Here is an 18,167-nt window from a genome sequence, read left to right as displayed (position 1 = left end):
CTAGGGTGTAGAATTTGGAAAACATTGCAAGTTGTCTTAAAAGGTTGTAATCTACCTTATTCTACAATGGAGATGTATATTACAAAGTATTAAATCATTCTAGAATCTAGTGGAGTAGATATCCCCTGATCTATAGTATGGCATCTACGTTGATCTTTACTTCCTTTTACCGTCTCAATACTTTCCAAAATAGCTCAAATTAAATACCCAATCTGATAAGACATCAAATACATGACCTATGCAATTGACCCAAATCAGTATTATTACAATGATTTTTAACTTTCAAAGCTACTTATTCTAACGGACATTATATCTGAACTGTTTCATAATAAAGACAGTATATGTAACGTGTTCGCAAGGTGCTAATCACATTAACGGTAAAAGGTACCATAGTCGGCAGGTGGCCTGCTCTTCCTGAGAGGAGGCGAGAGCTGAGAACAAAATGAGGCTTCAAGGGTGTACTAAGGAACAAAGAAGTAACTGTTCAACCAAGTATATTGATATCCTGTCTGTCGAAGTCTGCCCTTTCTATCGTAGAAACAGGCGGTCTTTAAATACACAAATCTGTTCATGTCTTAACATAAATGAAACTAATCAAAGGTATCAATTGATACACTTTGATAAAACTCCTTAAGTATCAAAGCAATACTTAAAATAAAACATAAAACAAAACCAAGTATCAAACAATACTTAAAACTAACCAAGTATCAAAGCGATACTTAAAACAAAACATAAAACAAAACCAAGTATCAAACTATACTTAAAACTAACCAAGTATCAAAGCGATACTTAAAACAAAACATAAAACCAAACCAAGTATCAAAGCGATACTTAAAACAAAACATAAAACAAAACCAAGTATCAAATGATACTTAAAACTAACCAAGTACCCATACCGGTTACAGTATACAAGAACAGTAGTTGCATATTATCAAATAAAATCTCCAGATTCTTGTTCTCCATATTTAAAAGTACTTGCTAATTTATGTTTGAAATATTATCGCAACTATGTATGTTGATAATCAAATATAGATTTCATTTTCATACGGTTGCCATGGTGAGCCGGATCCCACGGAATGACATTAAAGAGTAAATAATGATAAGGGAGACAGAGCTTACAGATATGATAAAGGGAAAATGACCAATTGATCTTCCAAATTCCCTTTGTGAGATTTGAGCTTTGCACTGTGGAGGGCGATATGTTTTCCGCTAGTCGGTTTCACCATTAGAACCTTCCGACTGATGGTATAGAGTATGTGATATTGAAGGTATCGCTTCTGTTTCTACCTTCAATTCAGCTGGCGCATTATGAACATGCATATTGGAGGATATCTGTCTGCGTTTTGGGTCGTATAACTGGCACATTCTTGGTTGAGGCATCTGCGACGAGGGCAGAGTCATGCTTTGCCCTCTGCTCAACCACAGTGGACTTTGTTCCTTGTTTAGTTTCACCAGACCTGCAGTATGAATGTTGTCTGAGTAAGTGGCTTACTTCGCGGGCTTATTGGATCCCGCACTACCGGTGGCCAGGATTTGATTAGCATATCATGTACAACAGGAATTCAATCCATATAGTTTGTAATCACAAGACTAATATTCTCCATGGAATCCAACCTCTAATGGTGGAGATCAGGTTCATTCATACGTCTCAGAAGATTAGACCCACCTTCTATCTGAATATCAGTGCTTGATTGTAGTAAAAGTATCTTTTTTGAAGGAATTCTTCGACAGGGAAGTTAGCCGGTCAGGCCATGGGTAGAAATAGGATGTGTTCGTTGTTTCTAACACTTGAGATTTGATGGGAAAACACCATACTATAAAGCTGGAAGCCGAATGCGCCAAGCCGTGAGAAGGTTGACACCGAACACCACATCAATCGAATGTAATGGAGAGGGTGGGAATCCGGTTAATATGCCAAATGTCTGAAAATAACAAAAGCGGGATGGTACTGGTATCGGGTTGAGTAGTTGTAACACAAAGCCGAAATATATAACGGAGAGAGAGGACAAAGAAACTGGAGGAAAAACAATAGGATTCCAGTATCCTTTCATTGTTTCGATTTTAGAACCTAGTACATTAGGGTAAGATACCCGAAACGCGAACCGGAAGGACACAATAGATTCAAATAAAGAAAGCGATAACAGTGCGATATTATACCATGTCAACCTACTGGACAACAAAAGGTACTAACCACATATTTTTCTCCACCTACGTGTAGCCTCCGCTGTAGGATAACCTTTATCCTAGTCGCACTCCTCTTTACCTTTGCCAACATTCCAGCCATTAGCTCTCTCTCTCTTAGATGGTGTAGCCTTTACCTTTGAGCTAATGACGGCAATGGCACTGGGTATTGCACCGGTGGAGGTCCAGGCAGATCAATAGTACGGAGGCCCTTTTTGAGGTTACCGTAGCGACAGCATGCTTAACCGGCGGTGTCCCCACCCCTTGGGAGGCAGGTGTGGACCGCTCTACCTCCTTCGTTTCATGGTGCTCCCCTTCGTCCGCTTCCTGAAGGACCTAAGAAATTCATTTAGCGTGCTCAACTCCTGTGTCAGAAACTGGCAGGCCTTCACGTTGAGCAGTATGGGTATTGGAGGAGACTGAGGATTTGGAAGTTTTAGAGGCCTTAGTGGCTTTACAAGGAGCCATACCCCTCTCGTACACCTCGGAGTGACAGTAGAGCCATGATGTGTATTATAATGACGGCGATGCCAAAATAGCTGATTTCGGGTTGATTAACGTAATCAGGATGCCAAGGAACTTCCCGAGTCTTCAGAGACTGAAGCACAGTAAGGTATTTGCGGGGACATATGTGAGAAAAAGTAATTTGTCGATAAGGTCGATCATTCGGACGGGAATATGGTCTTTATCTAGTTCCAAAACAAGGTAAGGAGGTTAGGTAAAAAAGGGAGGTGTATCCAAATTGAATGTCAAATATGTTGAACCAATGGAAAGGGAGAAGGCTTACAGCTTACTGTTCGCGACTGAACATATAGCTCTCAATCACTGTTGTGGTAAAGTCTGTTTTCTTACTAGGCGCAACCATATCGTTTGCGTGAAGGATGAATGTTATTGTAAGCTTGTTCTAAGAACTATAACCAGAAGCAGGATAACGTCGTTATTAGTTTTGGCTTAAGTGTGTTGTTGTGGTAGATAGCGACTAACCTGTCGGTGTAGGTAGCTCGGTTAGAGATGACTGGGACGGGATGCGGGCCGTCAGGGTGGGACGTTGCGGAATCCCAATGCCACCTGACTGCAGAAAGCCCGATGATTCCAGTACTGAAAGTGTTGGGTCCAGAGGTAAGTGTGTGTTAGGTGGTATCATAGAAGGGAGCAAGTAGAGAGAGAGTAAAAATATGTTTTAGATAAACGCAAAAGGACCACCGAAGCACTATGCCCTAAAATGAGATACAAGTTGTACTTGTGGGGAATAGGGTCCCGCAATAATTCCAGCAATTGTTTGCCCTTTAGGCCTTGGTATCATCACCCGATATTTAATACCATTCTCTGGTTGCACATTTGCCTCAAATAGACTCGAGCAGATGTAGCGAGAGGTTACAGCAGGCGTGCCTGTCAGGAAAGCCTTCTATGTCACGATCTGAAATGTCAAGAGAGACTTTCGGATCATCCGAGGGAATAGAAAGCAAGACACTCTGTCGTCTTTAACTCCCACCCCCCGTAGCTCCAATGTTTTGGTGAAGTCTGCTGTCAGGTGCAAAACATCCAGCGGCGCGGCAGTACTTGTTACCCTACAACCACTGTACTCAGGGTTCCGAATGGTCCACGGAAGACTGGACTGGACAGCTAGTCCGGTCGGAAGTCAAGTCTAGTGTAATGGTGGAAATTAGACCGACTTGGACGGTCCGGATTATGGGACTGACTAGGCTAGGACTGGTCTGACCAGGCCCGCCAAGCAATGGGATATTCACGGCCCATTGACCGAATTAGCATCCTATTTTACTTTTTACTAATTATTTTTATCAGTTTATTACGTTCAAATAAAGATTTTCTTGATTAAACCAATCGTTTCCGTGGGTTGTACTGCAGAGTCTCAGGAGGGTCAGAATGGAAATAGTGCCTCGCTTAGATTAGGGGCAGTGAAAATAGATTCACGAATATCAATTTCTTTCGGAACATTAGGTGAGTGATATTACATGACTATGCAACACTCTATAAAGACCGGTCTGGGACCAGTCCAGACCAGACCGGACCACCGGGGTTAGTCAAGTCCAGTCACGGTATTGACCAGGACTAGCAAGTCTAGTCCTGCCTCCAAGACCTGACCGGTCCGACTATTCGGAACTCTGACTGTACTCACACATATCAGGTCCGGTATTTTTACTAACTACATTCCTAAGCGATACTCCGCCAGAGCGGTTCTGGGCTGATGCAAGACAATGCGAAACTGGGATAGGTGGCCCGGGACAGAATCGTTAACCAGAAGAACAATCGGAAGAGTCGAGGATATGGGAAATAGAGGATTCTGAATACCACCGAGAGTTGTAATCAGTCTCATTCCTCATTCAGGTAGTGCCTCCAGCAAGCGAAGCCTCGTCCCTCCCCGAACCTGTCTATAAGGTTCATTATCTCAGTCAGAATGCAGTCTCCTATTCCTGACCCTATGGACGGAAGGGTTGACCAACGTGTGGCCTGAGGGGGTGTCAGAGTTACGGTGATAGAGAATGATTTATTTGGTCTTGTTGACGGTTTAAGGGCGCAATGAATTGATCAGGCTACAGCCGGTATTAGGATATCAATATGTTTGAAAATGTGTACCGGGGAATTGTTGAGCCATAGTGAAAAAAATAAATTTAATTATCGTACTACTTTTTGGTATCCGCTATCTAGAATAAACATTACCTACATTTGTCTGTTCATCCATCCGTTCATCCATCACATGCCGTATACATGGGTCTAGAACGCAATAACTCTCTTTTATCAAACTAGCTGCTCTCTACTTAACTCCCACATTTCCGTACCCGAACCTTATTGTAATAAAATAAGTTATGATCGACAGTGTTTATCTCGGAGTCCTTATTCTTTCTAAGCTACCGGAGGTGTCCTATATATACCCACTTACCTCAAAACTCTTCTCATCTTCACCGTACATATCTCCTTGTCCTCCTGTACCATCAACCGGAGCATTCCAACACCCACCAAGTGATCCTTCAAACTTCCTCTAACACATTCCTTTCCCTTGAAACTCATATCTGACCGTTCACTGATCTCCTGCCTTCCATGCAACCTATGATCTCTAACAGTCCCAATACACATAACGTTTCCTCCGTGTTTACTACTTGAGCTAATGCGACACCTCCGAGTTTCCACTGCTTGTAAACCTTAATTCCAAACTTCCAACTGTTTCGTTACCCTTGCAGCTGAAACCTCTTAAACACTTGTGCAACGCCTTACTCCTCGACCAAACTCTCTCCTTTAACATCCAACACTCGTCAAACAAACTAATGCACCTCCACCAGAGTTTCCAAGTCCACCATCCAGTGATCGTCTTCTTAACTGGGATTGGTACGGAAGCTTCGTGATTTTCAACATATTGGCTATCCGACTGTTATCAACCCTCACGCTACAATTCTACCAAACCTATCCTCAACAAACAAAACCATTTTCTCGGGTTACGATAGGTCGCGATTCTTTGATATCCAATGGTCCACGGCTTACGAAGTGGCGCCCCGATTTCGTCTTCTTCAACATCCAGTGGACGGATGACGGTGGTAAATTCGGTGCACGGGCGGCATCATGGTTTGGGGATGAGAGTGTGTCGACTTGATGTAACCAGTGACGGGGGGTGTGGCGGGGCTTGGCGCGCCTAGTGACCTTTGGATCAATTTCGATTGATCCCCTGGTCTTAATCATGACTTCCGAAGAGATCATGCGGCATGATTCGGGAATCCCGAGTCCATGCTTTGACCTTTCTTTGATTTTCCAATCAGGAAGCGGGGGTTTAAAGGCTCTGACATCGAGATGAGGAGAAATTGCGCCGCTGGGGGGGTTGTTAGGCGGTGTCACAGACCCCCCCGCCTTCGGATTGGCCGTTTCATTGTCGTCCGGAATCCGGTTAAATATCTCCTCCTCAACAATCGCTAAAACAAGAGTTAACCAAATCACCTGTGAAAGCTATGTAAATGTGTCAGTGCTCACCATCCAATGTGGCTGCATAACCATAAACGTTGGAGGTAGGTCCCTTAGGGGAAGCGACCGATAGTACTACTACAGAATCCAATCGCGTTAGCCAAGGTTCTGGCGCGGATTGATACGCGCCCCCATATAGGCCGGAGGACATTCCGCTCCACCATGTACTCAGAGGTAGGAAAGGGTATGGCCAGATGTTGGCCGTTAAAGGCTGAGACATTCTGTTATCCGCATTGGCCATTCCTTCCCCTACCACGCACGTAAAGGATTGTGCGAGATCACAAGAAATCGCATTGTTCTTATTCGTAGAAACCATAAGTAGTATGCTAAACACTTGCATCCGCCGGTCGCCACTTGGGGTTGAAGCCTTCCAGAGCTCAAAGACGCGCGCAATTTCCACACTTCGGCTTATACGAAATAAGCTCTGAACTCCCACGACCTAGCAGCGGTGTAACTCTCCCATCCTTGGACCGGACTCTGAACTCTGGCGAGTCTCCAAACATCCCCATTTCCGCGTTTCTGACCATTTTCCAATAAGATGGGTGACCTCCCCTGATCATATCCAACGCAACTTCCCGCTCCCTTTTCAAACATTTAAGGCGGTCAGGCGGGACGGGCGATAGATAGTGTTTGTCGTAGTTATATATTTTCACTGCAGGTTCGACGTGGTACCAGAGACGACGCTCTTAGGGGATGGCAGCTTCGGCCTCGATTCGTAGCGAACAATCTTGTACTTGCATTGTGCAGGCTCTGGAGATTTAAGACGCTGTGGTTGTGATTTGGGTGCTGTTGGACGTTGGAAATGTCTCACAGCAGATTTGAATGACATTCTCGTCCATGCATTCTTAAGAGCTGAGAATGCCGATTCTAAGCCTGCATTACCGGAAAATATTAAGATTCAGGGAACTCACTACCAGGCTGCCGTTTTGTTTTATAAAGGTTCATAGGTGCTCAAGAATAGAAATCAACCGCTTCGTACTCAGTGCAAACTTCAACGAAATGACAATACCGGTTGGAGGTATGGTGGCCCCTCCGAATCTCAGAGAGAGGATTTCGGGAAAAGGTTCATCAAGAGAGCAAACTGAAGCGGGGAGGATAAATTTCGTAGGACAGGACATGGTGAATTTGTCGAAGGGGGGGGGCTTGGGATTTCTGATATAAGGGGTAGGGGGCCGATTAGAAGACAGTTATTCTTCTTGGTCGATAGAGAGGTTTTTAAGTCCACGGTGAAATAGATGAAGGGGTGAGAGTGTAGTGGCCCAATTTGAGATGTTTTAAAGTCCAACTAGTGGAGGGAGGTGGTCTAACATGAATGGAACAATGGCTGTGAATCAGAGTGAAAGAGCGATAGGGAGGTCAATGGGATTATGCAGTCAGCTTATAGTGTCTTGGCATGTCAATAACCTTTGCCAGAGTATTTCGCTTCCCGCATGCAATGACACAGTGCTTGTGTGGCTGAGAACCACCACACAAACTCTAGTACCATCACTTACCCTATCCCTACCACGCTCGATTGCCGTGGTGCGCTCGGTATCGTAGGCTGGTAACTCCCAAGATTTCCAGACTGAGGATCGAATACGGGAGTTAGGCCTAGTGGACCGTGAGATCTGCAATTTCTAAGTGATGTTCTAGAGTCCGTAGAAATAGTCGAGTATGTACCAGATCTTCCTAGGGTGGTCATACCGAACCTTATAACAACGGCAAAACTCTAAGATTGACTTTGTTCAATTATAATTGCTTTTTCGCCATGACGGACCAAACTCAGGGTAATCTCGTGAATGACAGAAATTGCGGTTTCTGCGAGGTGGTTTTTAACTATAACCGTATATCATGCTCCTCAAGAGCTGTAAATCTCTCCAGTTCTCATTTTCCTTTGATTTCCACTTGGGAGGCGTTATTATTTCTCCCTTTGTCATTCCCTAATTTGACTTCAATAACACTGTATTGAAACTGAGGCGCACAATTCCACGCCCAGGCGGGTTTACCAACTTATCGGATAGCATAAACCGAGGACGACAACTACCGAATACCGCCCTAAGTGGCATACAACGTGTATTTCACACCAGCCCCGCCGGATGGTGTATACACGACGCCGAGATCCATGGCAGGGTTGTGACGGGCACATGGTGCGTCGATCAACCAGTAGAGGAACGTTTGGCCCGTAAATATTGTTTATTTTATCTTCATATTATATAGTTATTAGGTGATTGTATTGCCGGAACAATGAGCATGGTAAAGGTCTTAGATGTACGAGAGTTGCCGTGAATCGCGCTTTTCGTATTCATTATATCTAAACCAATAACCAACATCATGGAGGGTTGGAACAACCCATTGCCAATTGGGAAAAGCGCATGGGAGCCCACGCAGGGGCAGGAACAATGACCCGGTTTCTGGCGGAAAAAGGTATTCCCGGTTGCTGGGCCAGGGCCTGGTCATAGCTCTGAGACCCCTAATCCACAGACCCCCAATGCATACTCTAGCTCCCAGCTTCCTGACCACCCGATCACCACGCTTCCTACAACCCGCTTCCTACAACCCGCTTCCTACACCTCGCGTTCTGTATTACCAATCCGCCACCCCTACAACACCCCAAGGCGCCCGCATTGCCACCTCGGGATACATTGGCGGTAACCATCTCCCACGGCAAGGGCAGCGGCCGCCTCCCCAAAAGCCTCCGGCAGTGGAACAGCTCGAACGCGGAGCAAGCAGATAGTAATGGTTTTTTCCTTGGATTTCTTTCGGCGTTATTTATTCGGGATTTATGTTATGCTTTCTTTCATTTCTCGCTTAGCTATCTCCAATATACTGGTTCGGCTTTGGAAAATTGGTGCTACAGAGTATCTATTCCAAAACCCGGCAACGTAATATCAGAACTTCCACCAATGCACTCTCGGGACTTTCGGAGATATCTCCGCTGTCTCGTGCTCCTGAGGCTTCATCAGGTATGTGATAATCACTGCACTCACAACCAAGAAGGTAGATTTCGTGGAAAAGCCTTCGTCGTCATCATCACCACCCTGGCTGCACCGAAATCTCGCAATTCTGACTGCTGAGATAAACAGGTTTTCTCCATCTCCTCGATACCAGCCCTATCATTCATGCGGTTCGCTGAGCCGACCAACGTCGCTAACAAAGGTTGTAGAGGGATGAAAACCCGCAGAGAGGTTACTGAGAGCTTGCTGGTAGGGGGAGCCCTCACGGTCACAATCTGCAACATCATGAGAGACTTTCTGATCGTCCGATGGCATATCATGTAACATGCTCAATCGTCAGTAATTATTAACTCCCATACTTTCCTTGCTCTCGCGGAATCGTCGTTGTGAGCAATATAAACAACAGCTTGCGATCTCCGGTTACTCTAATGGTGTTGTAGTCACTTAATCCGTTGAGGCATTTTGACTAGCTCCCCGCCGTAGCGACAGCCAATCATACCTGTCCTTAACCTATACAAGCCAATGTGAAAACAGGAGAAGAAGCTACAGAATTGCTAACCAGAAAAATCGGAACTGTCGAGGATATGGGAAATTGAGGATTCTGACAACCGGCGAAAATTCCAGTCGGTCTTATTCCTCACTCTAGTTATTCCTCCAGCAACCGCAAATGCATCCCTCGCTGAACCTGACTACAAGGTTCGATTCGCCGGCAAAATACTGGGACTTATTGCTGAGCTTATGGAAAGGTTGGGTTGACCAACATGCGTCCGGTTTCAGAGCCCTGCTCTACTTCCATACCCCGAGAGTCACCACAAGCCGTAGCGAGTGTCAGGCGGTGCTGGCTTGTTTACTTGTTCGGGGAGCGATGGTCGGATTGGTCCGAAATTCGTTATTTTTTGATTTGCAATCCCGCGGTTGAGGGAATGTAAGAGTTATGGTGATACAGGATTATGTATTTCATTGGTCTTTTTGACTGTTCATGGGCGCAATGAATCGATCCGGCAACAACCGGTATCCCCATATCTATATGTTTGAAAGGGCGGATAGGGCAATAGTGGAGCAACAGTGAGAAAACCTAATTCAATGATCGTATTAGTGTTTAGTATCCGTTTTTTTTTAGAATAAACATTACCTACATTAGTCTGTTCATCCATCCATCCATCCATTACAAGTTCTATACATGTGTTTACAACCCGATAACTCTGTTTTATCCAATTACCTACTCGTTACCCAACATCCACAGTTTTTCCTAGCCCAAACGTACAGGCTATACAACTGTTATCAACCCTCACACTATAATTCCACCAAACCTATCCTTGACAAACAAAAACCATTTTCTCAGGTTACGATACGTCGCCATTCTCTTATCTCCAATGGTCCACGGCTTCAAGTGTGGCGCCCCGATTTGCTCTGCTTCAATATACACTCGATGCATGACCGTGGTACTTTTTGGTTCCACGCGCTATGCAAGCCATCTTTAATGAATCGATACTGCCTAGTCATATTCTTGCAGCCTTATGAATGGCTGCTTGGACACTCTTCATGGCGAAATCGTAACGTGGAGCACTGACAACATCGACCCCTCTGGATCAGAGTGTGGTGACCCGAAGGAACGGGTTATAGGCGGTGTAGAGTGGTTTTGCGTGTCCCCTCGTAACCTTCGGATCAATCTCGCTTGATCCCCTTGTCCCATCATGTCTCCCGAAGAAATCATACAGCATGATTTGGCGAAACCCGAGTCCATGCTTTGACGCTTCATTGATTGTCCAAACCAGAGGCTGAGCCCTAAACGACCCGGCATCGAGGTTACGAGTAATTGCGCGGCTGGGGGGATGGAAGGCTTTGTAACAGCTACCCCCCATCTTCGGATTGGCCTTTTCGTTGTCGTCGGTAATCCGCTTACATTATAGGCAGACTCTGGTATCTCCCACTCAACAATCTCTGAAACAAAGGTTCGCGATATCACCGTTTTGAATCTATGGGAATGTATCCGTGCTCACAATCTAATGTCGCTCCATAAACATAATTGTTGGATGTAGCTACCTTACGAGCAGCGACCGATTGTACTGATACTAATCCAATCGTGTTAGAAAACGGTCTTGCAGGTACTGGTACATGTGCGCCCCCATATAGGCCGGAGGCCATTCCGCTCCGCCCTCGACCTAGCGGTAAGAAACGATCCAAGTGTTGACGGTTAAATGCAGAGACATTCCGGTGGCCATACTAGCCATACCTTCCCCTACTGCGGACGTCGAGGCTTGTGCGGGGTCAGAAGAAATATCTTTACACTTTTTCGGACAAAGCATAAGCTGTATGCAAAATACTTACATCTGCCGTTTGCCCCTTAGAGTCGAAGCAGTCAACAGCGCGCAGATGCCCTGGCCTTCTACCCTTCGACAGGTAGGAATGAAGCTCAGATCTCCTACAACCTAGCAAAGGAGTAGCACCCCCATTCTTGGGCCTGACCCCGAACTCCGGCGAGTCTCCAAACATCCCGATTTACGCGTCTCTGACGATTTTGCAATACGGCGGGTGACCTCCCCTGATCATAGCCAAGCAAATTCCCTCTCACTTTTCAAACATTTAAGGGACTCATTCCATGGGCGGGAGGTATGGTGGCCCCCTTGGATCTGGGAGAAAGGATTTCGGGAAAAGGTTCATCAAGAGAGTAAATTGAAGCCGGGAAGGTAGATTTCGTAGTCCTGTACCAAGGGAATTCATGGAAAGGGGGGGTGGGGGGGGGGGTTGCGGCAATAAGGTGTACGGGGTCGGTGAGAAGCATGTTATTCTTCATGGTACATGGAAATGTCTTCAAGGTAAAGGTTAAATTTGAAGAGATGAATTGGTGAGAGTCTAGAAGCCCAATTTGAGATCTTTATAGTTCCAGTAGTCAGACGAGTTGGGCCAACGAGAATTGAACAGTCGGTTTGAATTAGACAGAAGGAGTGATACGGGGGTTAATGGGAAGATACAAACGACTAATTGTGACTTGGCGGGTCAATGACCATTGCCATAGTATTTAGCTTCCCACATGTTACGACTAGAGGCTTGTGTGGCAGCGCACGGCCACACCCACCCGCGTATAGTACCCTTGACAAACCACGGGCGGCCCGACTCGCACAAAGGTATGCGGAAACCTTGTCGGAGTGTTTGCTGGGTGAGAGGTCTTTCTAACCAAATAAATTCCTGCTTCTAGAATGCCTAGCATGAAACCTCTAATGTTCTTCAACAGCAGCCTTAATTGTAGCTTCTTCAATATATTTCGGTTCAAGGTTATCAGAAGATTTGGTCTATAGATATATGTTTTAAAGGTTCTACGTTTTGGATAAGCTTTTGCGCTTGCTTGAAACTGTCTCTTAAGACAAGAAGGGATGACCATCCGACGAGGGAAATTGCACCAAGAGAACCGGACAATGGGTGGGTTTTCAGTATCAAGAAAACAATTTTAACGTTCGACCTGGGAGAGGCAGCGACAGGATGGAGATATCCTTTTCTAGTTATACCCTGATAAGCTGTCCAAAGGCGTTGTGGTGGGCGGTGTGGATAAGAGCGGAGGATTAGTGGAAAGGGGAGCGGTCAAACGATGTACAGTGGAAGGTGAAGATGAAAGGCAGTTTCGACATGGAAGGGGGGAGTAACAGAGTGAATGCGGTGCAGGGCTGTTCCCCGAGTACGCGAAGCTTTTGATATAAACCGCGAAATGGTATCATCAAATAATTCTGATATTCCAGCGAAATAGCATGCTGAACAGGTTCCGGTAAGGCGTGGCCAGGGTGGTTCAGTGGAGAGTAGCAAACAAATGCGGGATTGTCCCGACCGTACCCAAAGTAACAGGGTCGAGTTGTTGCACCCTTACCCCTTGTGTAAAATACATCCTCCGAGCGCAACATTACGCCTCATCCTAAGGAAAAACGGAGGTAGGTGCTCCGTAGTATTGGACTAAAATTCATGATGAACCTGAAAATTGTTTAAAATCACGAAGTTTCCACACTTTGCAGCATGAGGCAAAGGTTGTTGGGCAATTGCTTGGGAATGCAATGGTGGAGCAAGCTAAGGAAAGGGTCATTGTACAAGTAAGGGTATGTTAGAACTAGCGATTAGTGCAAGGAGAAGTGTTTGGAAGGTTTCAGGAACTAGCTCTAGGGATACCAGAAGCAACCGGTTACTCTCCGGAGGTCAAAAAGAAGGTGTCGCACTATGAGAGTTAGGAAACGGGAGAAGAAGAGGTACGAATGTATCATGACTGTCTGGAACAGCTATAGCCTATGGGAAACGTTTTGGGGAATGATTGAATTAGTCTCGCGAAAGGAACAGTGTGGCATCGTGATGAAAATCGGCTAGGAATTCGGTGATGTGGATAGACAAGGATACGGCAGATCAAATGTAGGATACTCGAGGTGTTACAATGCAACGAAAACTACCAGTCCAACGCCCGAGGCCGGGTAACTACACCCCAGATAAGCGAACGGACTAAATAAGCGAACTTGCCCCGGCCGTAATTATAAAGTGAGGTCATAATATTATGAGTATTATTTATGAAGCCAGATATGGTGGTCTTTGAAGAATAAACATACCAGTAGATAGATATCTCAGCTTTGAGAGAGTAGGGTTATCAAATTTTGTAAGAAAGCGAAAATTCTTAGTGGTTCGTAAAACTCGGAATTCATAATTTTATCATATTTTGCACTGTAACCATGGCCCACCTGAATACGAGGAATTATTATTTACGAAGATAAATGGTGCGATCCTTAAGGAATTGGCTTAAGAAAGTGTAATTCTTGGTGGTCCATAAAACTCAGAATTCCTCACCCAGATATGGGATACGTAAACTCTGTATCACCAGGTTATTGACTATATGACAATGTCATTTTACAAATCACCTAGAATTTCGCTTACTCTATCAGTTTGATACTCATATTCTCAGAATTCCTTGCTATCCAGAAGTATGTTTATTTTTTAGAGATTAGCTTTTTTGACTTCATAAAGTATACTAATGTAACCTCACTTTACACCTCCGGGCAGGTCAAGTTTGCTTATGTGGGGCATCGTCCGCCTACCATATAATAAAATAAAGAATTCGGATTTTTACAGACCACCCAGAATTTCGGTTTCTTATCCAATTTGTTAGCCGTGCTCTCTTAGAGCTGTGCTATCTACTATCGTATTATTCTTTAGAGGTCACTTTTTTGGCTTCATAAATAATACTAATGACGCCTCGCTTTAAATGTGAGGCAGGCAGGTGCGGTGTAGTTACCCTGCCTTGGGTGTTGGGCTGGGAGCTTTGGTTGCACCGTAATTCCTATTTGCTCCTCGAGTACATTTGACCGGCCTTACCCATCCCCCCTCTGCTGCCTTCCATCCTTTAACCATCTCATACTCACACTTCCCTCCCGGCCACGCACCTTCTATCCCTGACATCGTTGGCTGTTTTGAGTCCGGTTTGGCTGAGATTTCGCAACTATTTTACTCGATTACCTCCCTAGTGCACTCCCCGTCCCCTTTTCGCTCCCCTCTTCTCTACCAAGTCTTTACTTCAAGCCTACATCTCTGAGTCGAACGCACCAACCACTACAGCAACCGCAACCGGACACCACTTCCACAAGTTAGTTACTATCTCTTACAACAATCACCTCAAGTACAAATACATCACAACCTTCATCCGATTGTCGGGATAGAAAATATAACACGATCTCGATCACTTATCTCTTTCAACCGAACGATATGGCTGGATCTAGTAATGGAAATTCCTCCGATATAGACCACATTCGTCGCCAACGCGATGATGTAAGCCTCTTTTCCCCTTCATTCGTTAAGAATCGATGTTCAATTCATTCCTTTCCACTTCCATATATCTCACGCCTATTCTGCCTCTCTCCTCTTCCCGACTGCTGTCCCATATACCAGTGCAGCTGGGATGCATTTCATCGCAAAGACAATTCTCTAACACACATATCCTATTGGGTTTCAGACTCTGCATACAAGACATATCCTATTGCAGATATATTACATATCTATCAATCACCATACATAATCCCCCTGCTCGCAGGGGGATTCGTCATGACTATCACCGCTCTACTGTCGCTCCTGCGGCCGCTGTCGTTACGAAAGAAAGTATCCTCGAGACATTGTCACTAACATGACTACTAGCTTGTTGCTTCATTGACTCTTTTGCGCTATACCGCCTAGGAGGTGTCTCGTACCGATGTAGCTTTGTCCAACGGTTTGATCGGATCTTGAGAGGAGCAGCAGCAACAGCCTCAAGCGCTACTCCAACCAGCCACTGCACAGGAACCGAAAGGGCATAAAGAGAGAGCGAAACGCAAACAGCGCAATCCTAGGATGCCGGAGCGACATATGGGCGCTTATTTCTTATTCTGCTCTCCGGGTAGAGATATCGTTAATTCTGATCTCGGCCCGCATGCCATACGCTATGACGTTACGGCGGGGCTCGCGAAGCGTTGGTCTCATACTCTACATCATGAGAGGAAAGTACGTCAAATCGCATGTCCATGCTCAGGATACTGAATTATCTAATTGTGGATTAATGAATTACGCAGGCCTGGGAGGACATCGCCGCGAAAAACCGTGAGATTTACTGTACGAGAAGAATATGGCAACTTATAAAGTCGCCAATGCTCTTCAAACCGTCGAATCCTCTCTTGGCTTTACAACCGTTGATACTGAGCGTCACAATGTTCAAGAGTCAGAGGCAGAAAGTGATAAGGCCGAATTAACTGCCAGGAACGAAGAAGACACGGAGGTGGAGGAGTCTGATGAAGACGTTAGATCCCCGACTCCTCCCTACTCTCTCACAGGAGGACGAAACCCCAATCCAAGCAGGCTGTCGATACCAACGGTAACGGTAACCTGAAAGAGGCATTCCACTCTATTGCCACCTCTGGTACTTCCACTACCTATACCCCTACAGTCGTCGATTTTAGAGCAGCTGGTGAACCGGCTACGAGCAAGCGCGCTAGTTGCAAGAGCGTCGTGATGGTTGAAGCGGTGGAGGCCTCAGATGAAGCTTCGCCTGAAAATAAGGCAACCGATAAGAGGAGAAAGAACTCTGATTAGGACTGTTTCGTAGTCTTGTTATGTTGACATGGTGGGATATCCAGATTAGTGCGTTCCTGCCTTGGTAGCCCTTGAAACCTCTGCAAACGTCGCGATTCAGGCTATCTCCAATCGGGAGCATCGTATGCTGCACTCCAAACACGAGACTATAGTGGAAAGAGGGTACATGGACGGTGTCCTTGCTTGTTACATCTACCAGCGCAATGTTATCGGCAATGGGTCAGGTGCTACGGCTAACCCATTCACCTCTAAGATGCATCCGTTATATGAGATTGCCAAGAGCAGTCGTAAGGTGAGAAAGAAGTTGCTAGGGAACATGACCATGAGTGTGGACTTTGAGTCCCCAAAACTATATGTTGATCCCTCGAAACCAAATCATCTGGGCTACTCGAAATTTGTGCTCGAGAATCTTGCTTTCTTTGAGTATGGGACCTTTGATGAGCTATACCAAGTTGTGACCACCATGGAAAGAGTCGTTTCTGGAACAGGAATCACTGTGGCCCATTCAATCGAGACAGATATCCTTCTTCTTAAACTGGATTCTGGGGACACCACAGAGCGAATTATCACACCAGATACTCTGAAATTATTGGCGACTAGTGCGGCGATCCTCTTCATGTTATGGGAATGCAGGTATTTCTTGAGAAAGTCTTATAGCATCAATGACAACAAGAGCCGCGATTACAAGAGCAACAAACTCTCCGCCAAAGACGCGAACAAGGCGCCATCAAGAGCGGCCACCTGGTCCAATGGCGCCGCCACACTTTGGAAACGATTTGAGGAAATCATGACCGACCTCAAGTCTGACGAGGGCATGATGAAGCAGTGCAAAGAATTCGTGGACCTCCTTACAGTTGACAATGAATTCAAACTCGCCGCTGAAGGCGAGGATCCCGAGGACCTCGATGGTGAAAGGGCCCTGACACCAATCCATGACCTCCAGGAAGAAGGCGGTATTGGTGGAGAACTTGGCACACCAGGGAATAACAAGAAGCGCAAGTTCACATCTGGATCTCCCGAGAAGGGCCTAATGAGGCCGAAGAAGAAGGTCAAGGCAAAACCCTGGAAGTCGGCTGGGAAGGATGAATGAATACGCTTTTATATTATACTTTAGTCTTTATGCCTTCCGGGTTTATTTTTTCCCCCTTTCCCTCCTTTCTCGGCCACAACAAAAACCCCGATCTATATGCTTTCATACCCGGCTGGTTTTTCTTTCTTGTAGATATGGGTTTTATTTCCTTTTCATGTCTTCTCCCCCTCCCCCCCCAGCTTGTCGCCTCGGTGGGGGAGTTTGTTGCTTTTTCCCTTTTTCCTCACATTGCCTTTTTTTCTTTTTCTTCTCCTCACATCGGGCTGGCATTTTTCACCTCTTTTCCTCACTTTTCCCCTTTCGAAATTAGTAATTCCCTCTTCACCTCCCATTCTCTGGCAGGCTCGCGTAGTATATATTGTGGTTTTCGTTTCCCCTTGCCCTTCGTTCGTTCCCTGCGTTTTTGTCCCCTTTTTTCTCCCAAAATACCATAAAGGATTGGCTTGTGATTGATATGTGGTTATCGACGAATTGATGACTAGCCAATAGCATTGATTTGGCCGAGATTGAGGCCTTCTTCCCCTTTTGCTCGGGTGGTTAGTGATGAAATTTATGGAATTGCTTTTCTCGTCGTTTCCACCCTTGCACGCTTTATTCTCTTGCGGTTTCGCGTGGGTATCGGCAGGCATTTTGGGGGGGATCGCTAACGCAGGTAACGAGTGAGTTTTCATGTATCTTTGTTCGAGTTCTCTGTAAGGCGGGGGCGGCATAAGGGACCACGGAGCAGCGCAATGGGATATCTTAGCCTAGTGACGGACGTGGAGCCTAGGGGAGCCATGCTGGGTATATACACTGCGCTCTAGGTTTCTCGCATGAAGGGGTGTTTTATTTTTTTTATACCGCATTCAACCGCTTCGGGATATGCGAGGGGTATCGTAGCATGTGTCAAGGAAGAGCTGCAGATCCGAAGCAGAGCCGGCGGA

At 45.7% G+C, this 18,167-nt stretch overlaps 1 protein-coding gene; it reads left to right on the top strand.

The window, feature by feature from the left end:
* Positions 1 to 16,098: 16,098 nt before the first annotated feature.
* On the top strand, positions 16,099 to 17,306 carry GSTUM_00006034001 (uncharacterized protein; the record flags this gene model as incomplete). XM_002838157.2 has 2 exons in its annotated part: positions 16,099 to 16,158; positions 16,204 to 17,306. The coding sequence occupies 2 exons, from the start codon at positions 16,099 to 16,101 to the stop codon at positions 17,242 to 17,244; spliced, it is 1,101 nt and encodes a 366-aa protein (XP_002838203.1). The 3' UTR covers positions 17,245 to 17,306.
* Positions 17,307 to 18,167: the final 861 nt, after the last annotated feature.

The sequence above is a fragment of the Tuber melanosporum genome (genome assembly GCF_000151645.1).
Source record: "Tuber melanosporum whole genome shotgun sequence assembly, scaffold_23, strain Mel28".
Taxonomy (NCBI): Eukaryota; Fungi; Ascomycota; class Pezizomycetes; order Pezizales; family Tuberaceae; genus Tuber; species Tuber melanosporum.
Note: the sequence above shows the minus strand (reverse complement) of the source record. Positions and strands in the feature narration are given on the sequence as shown.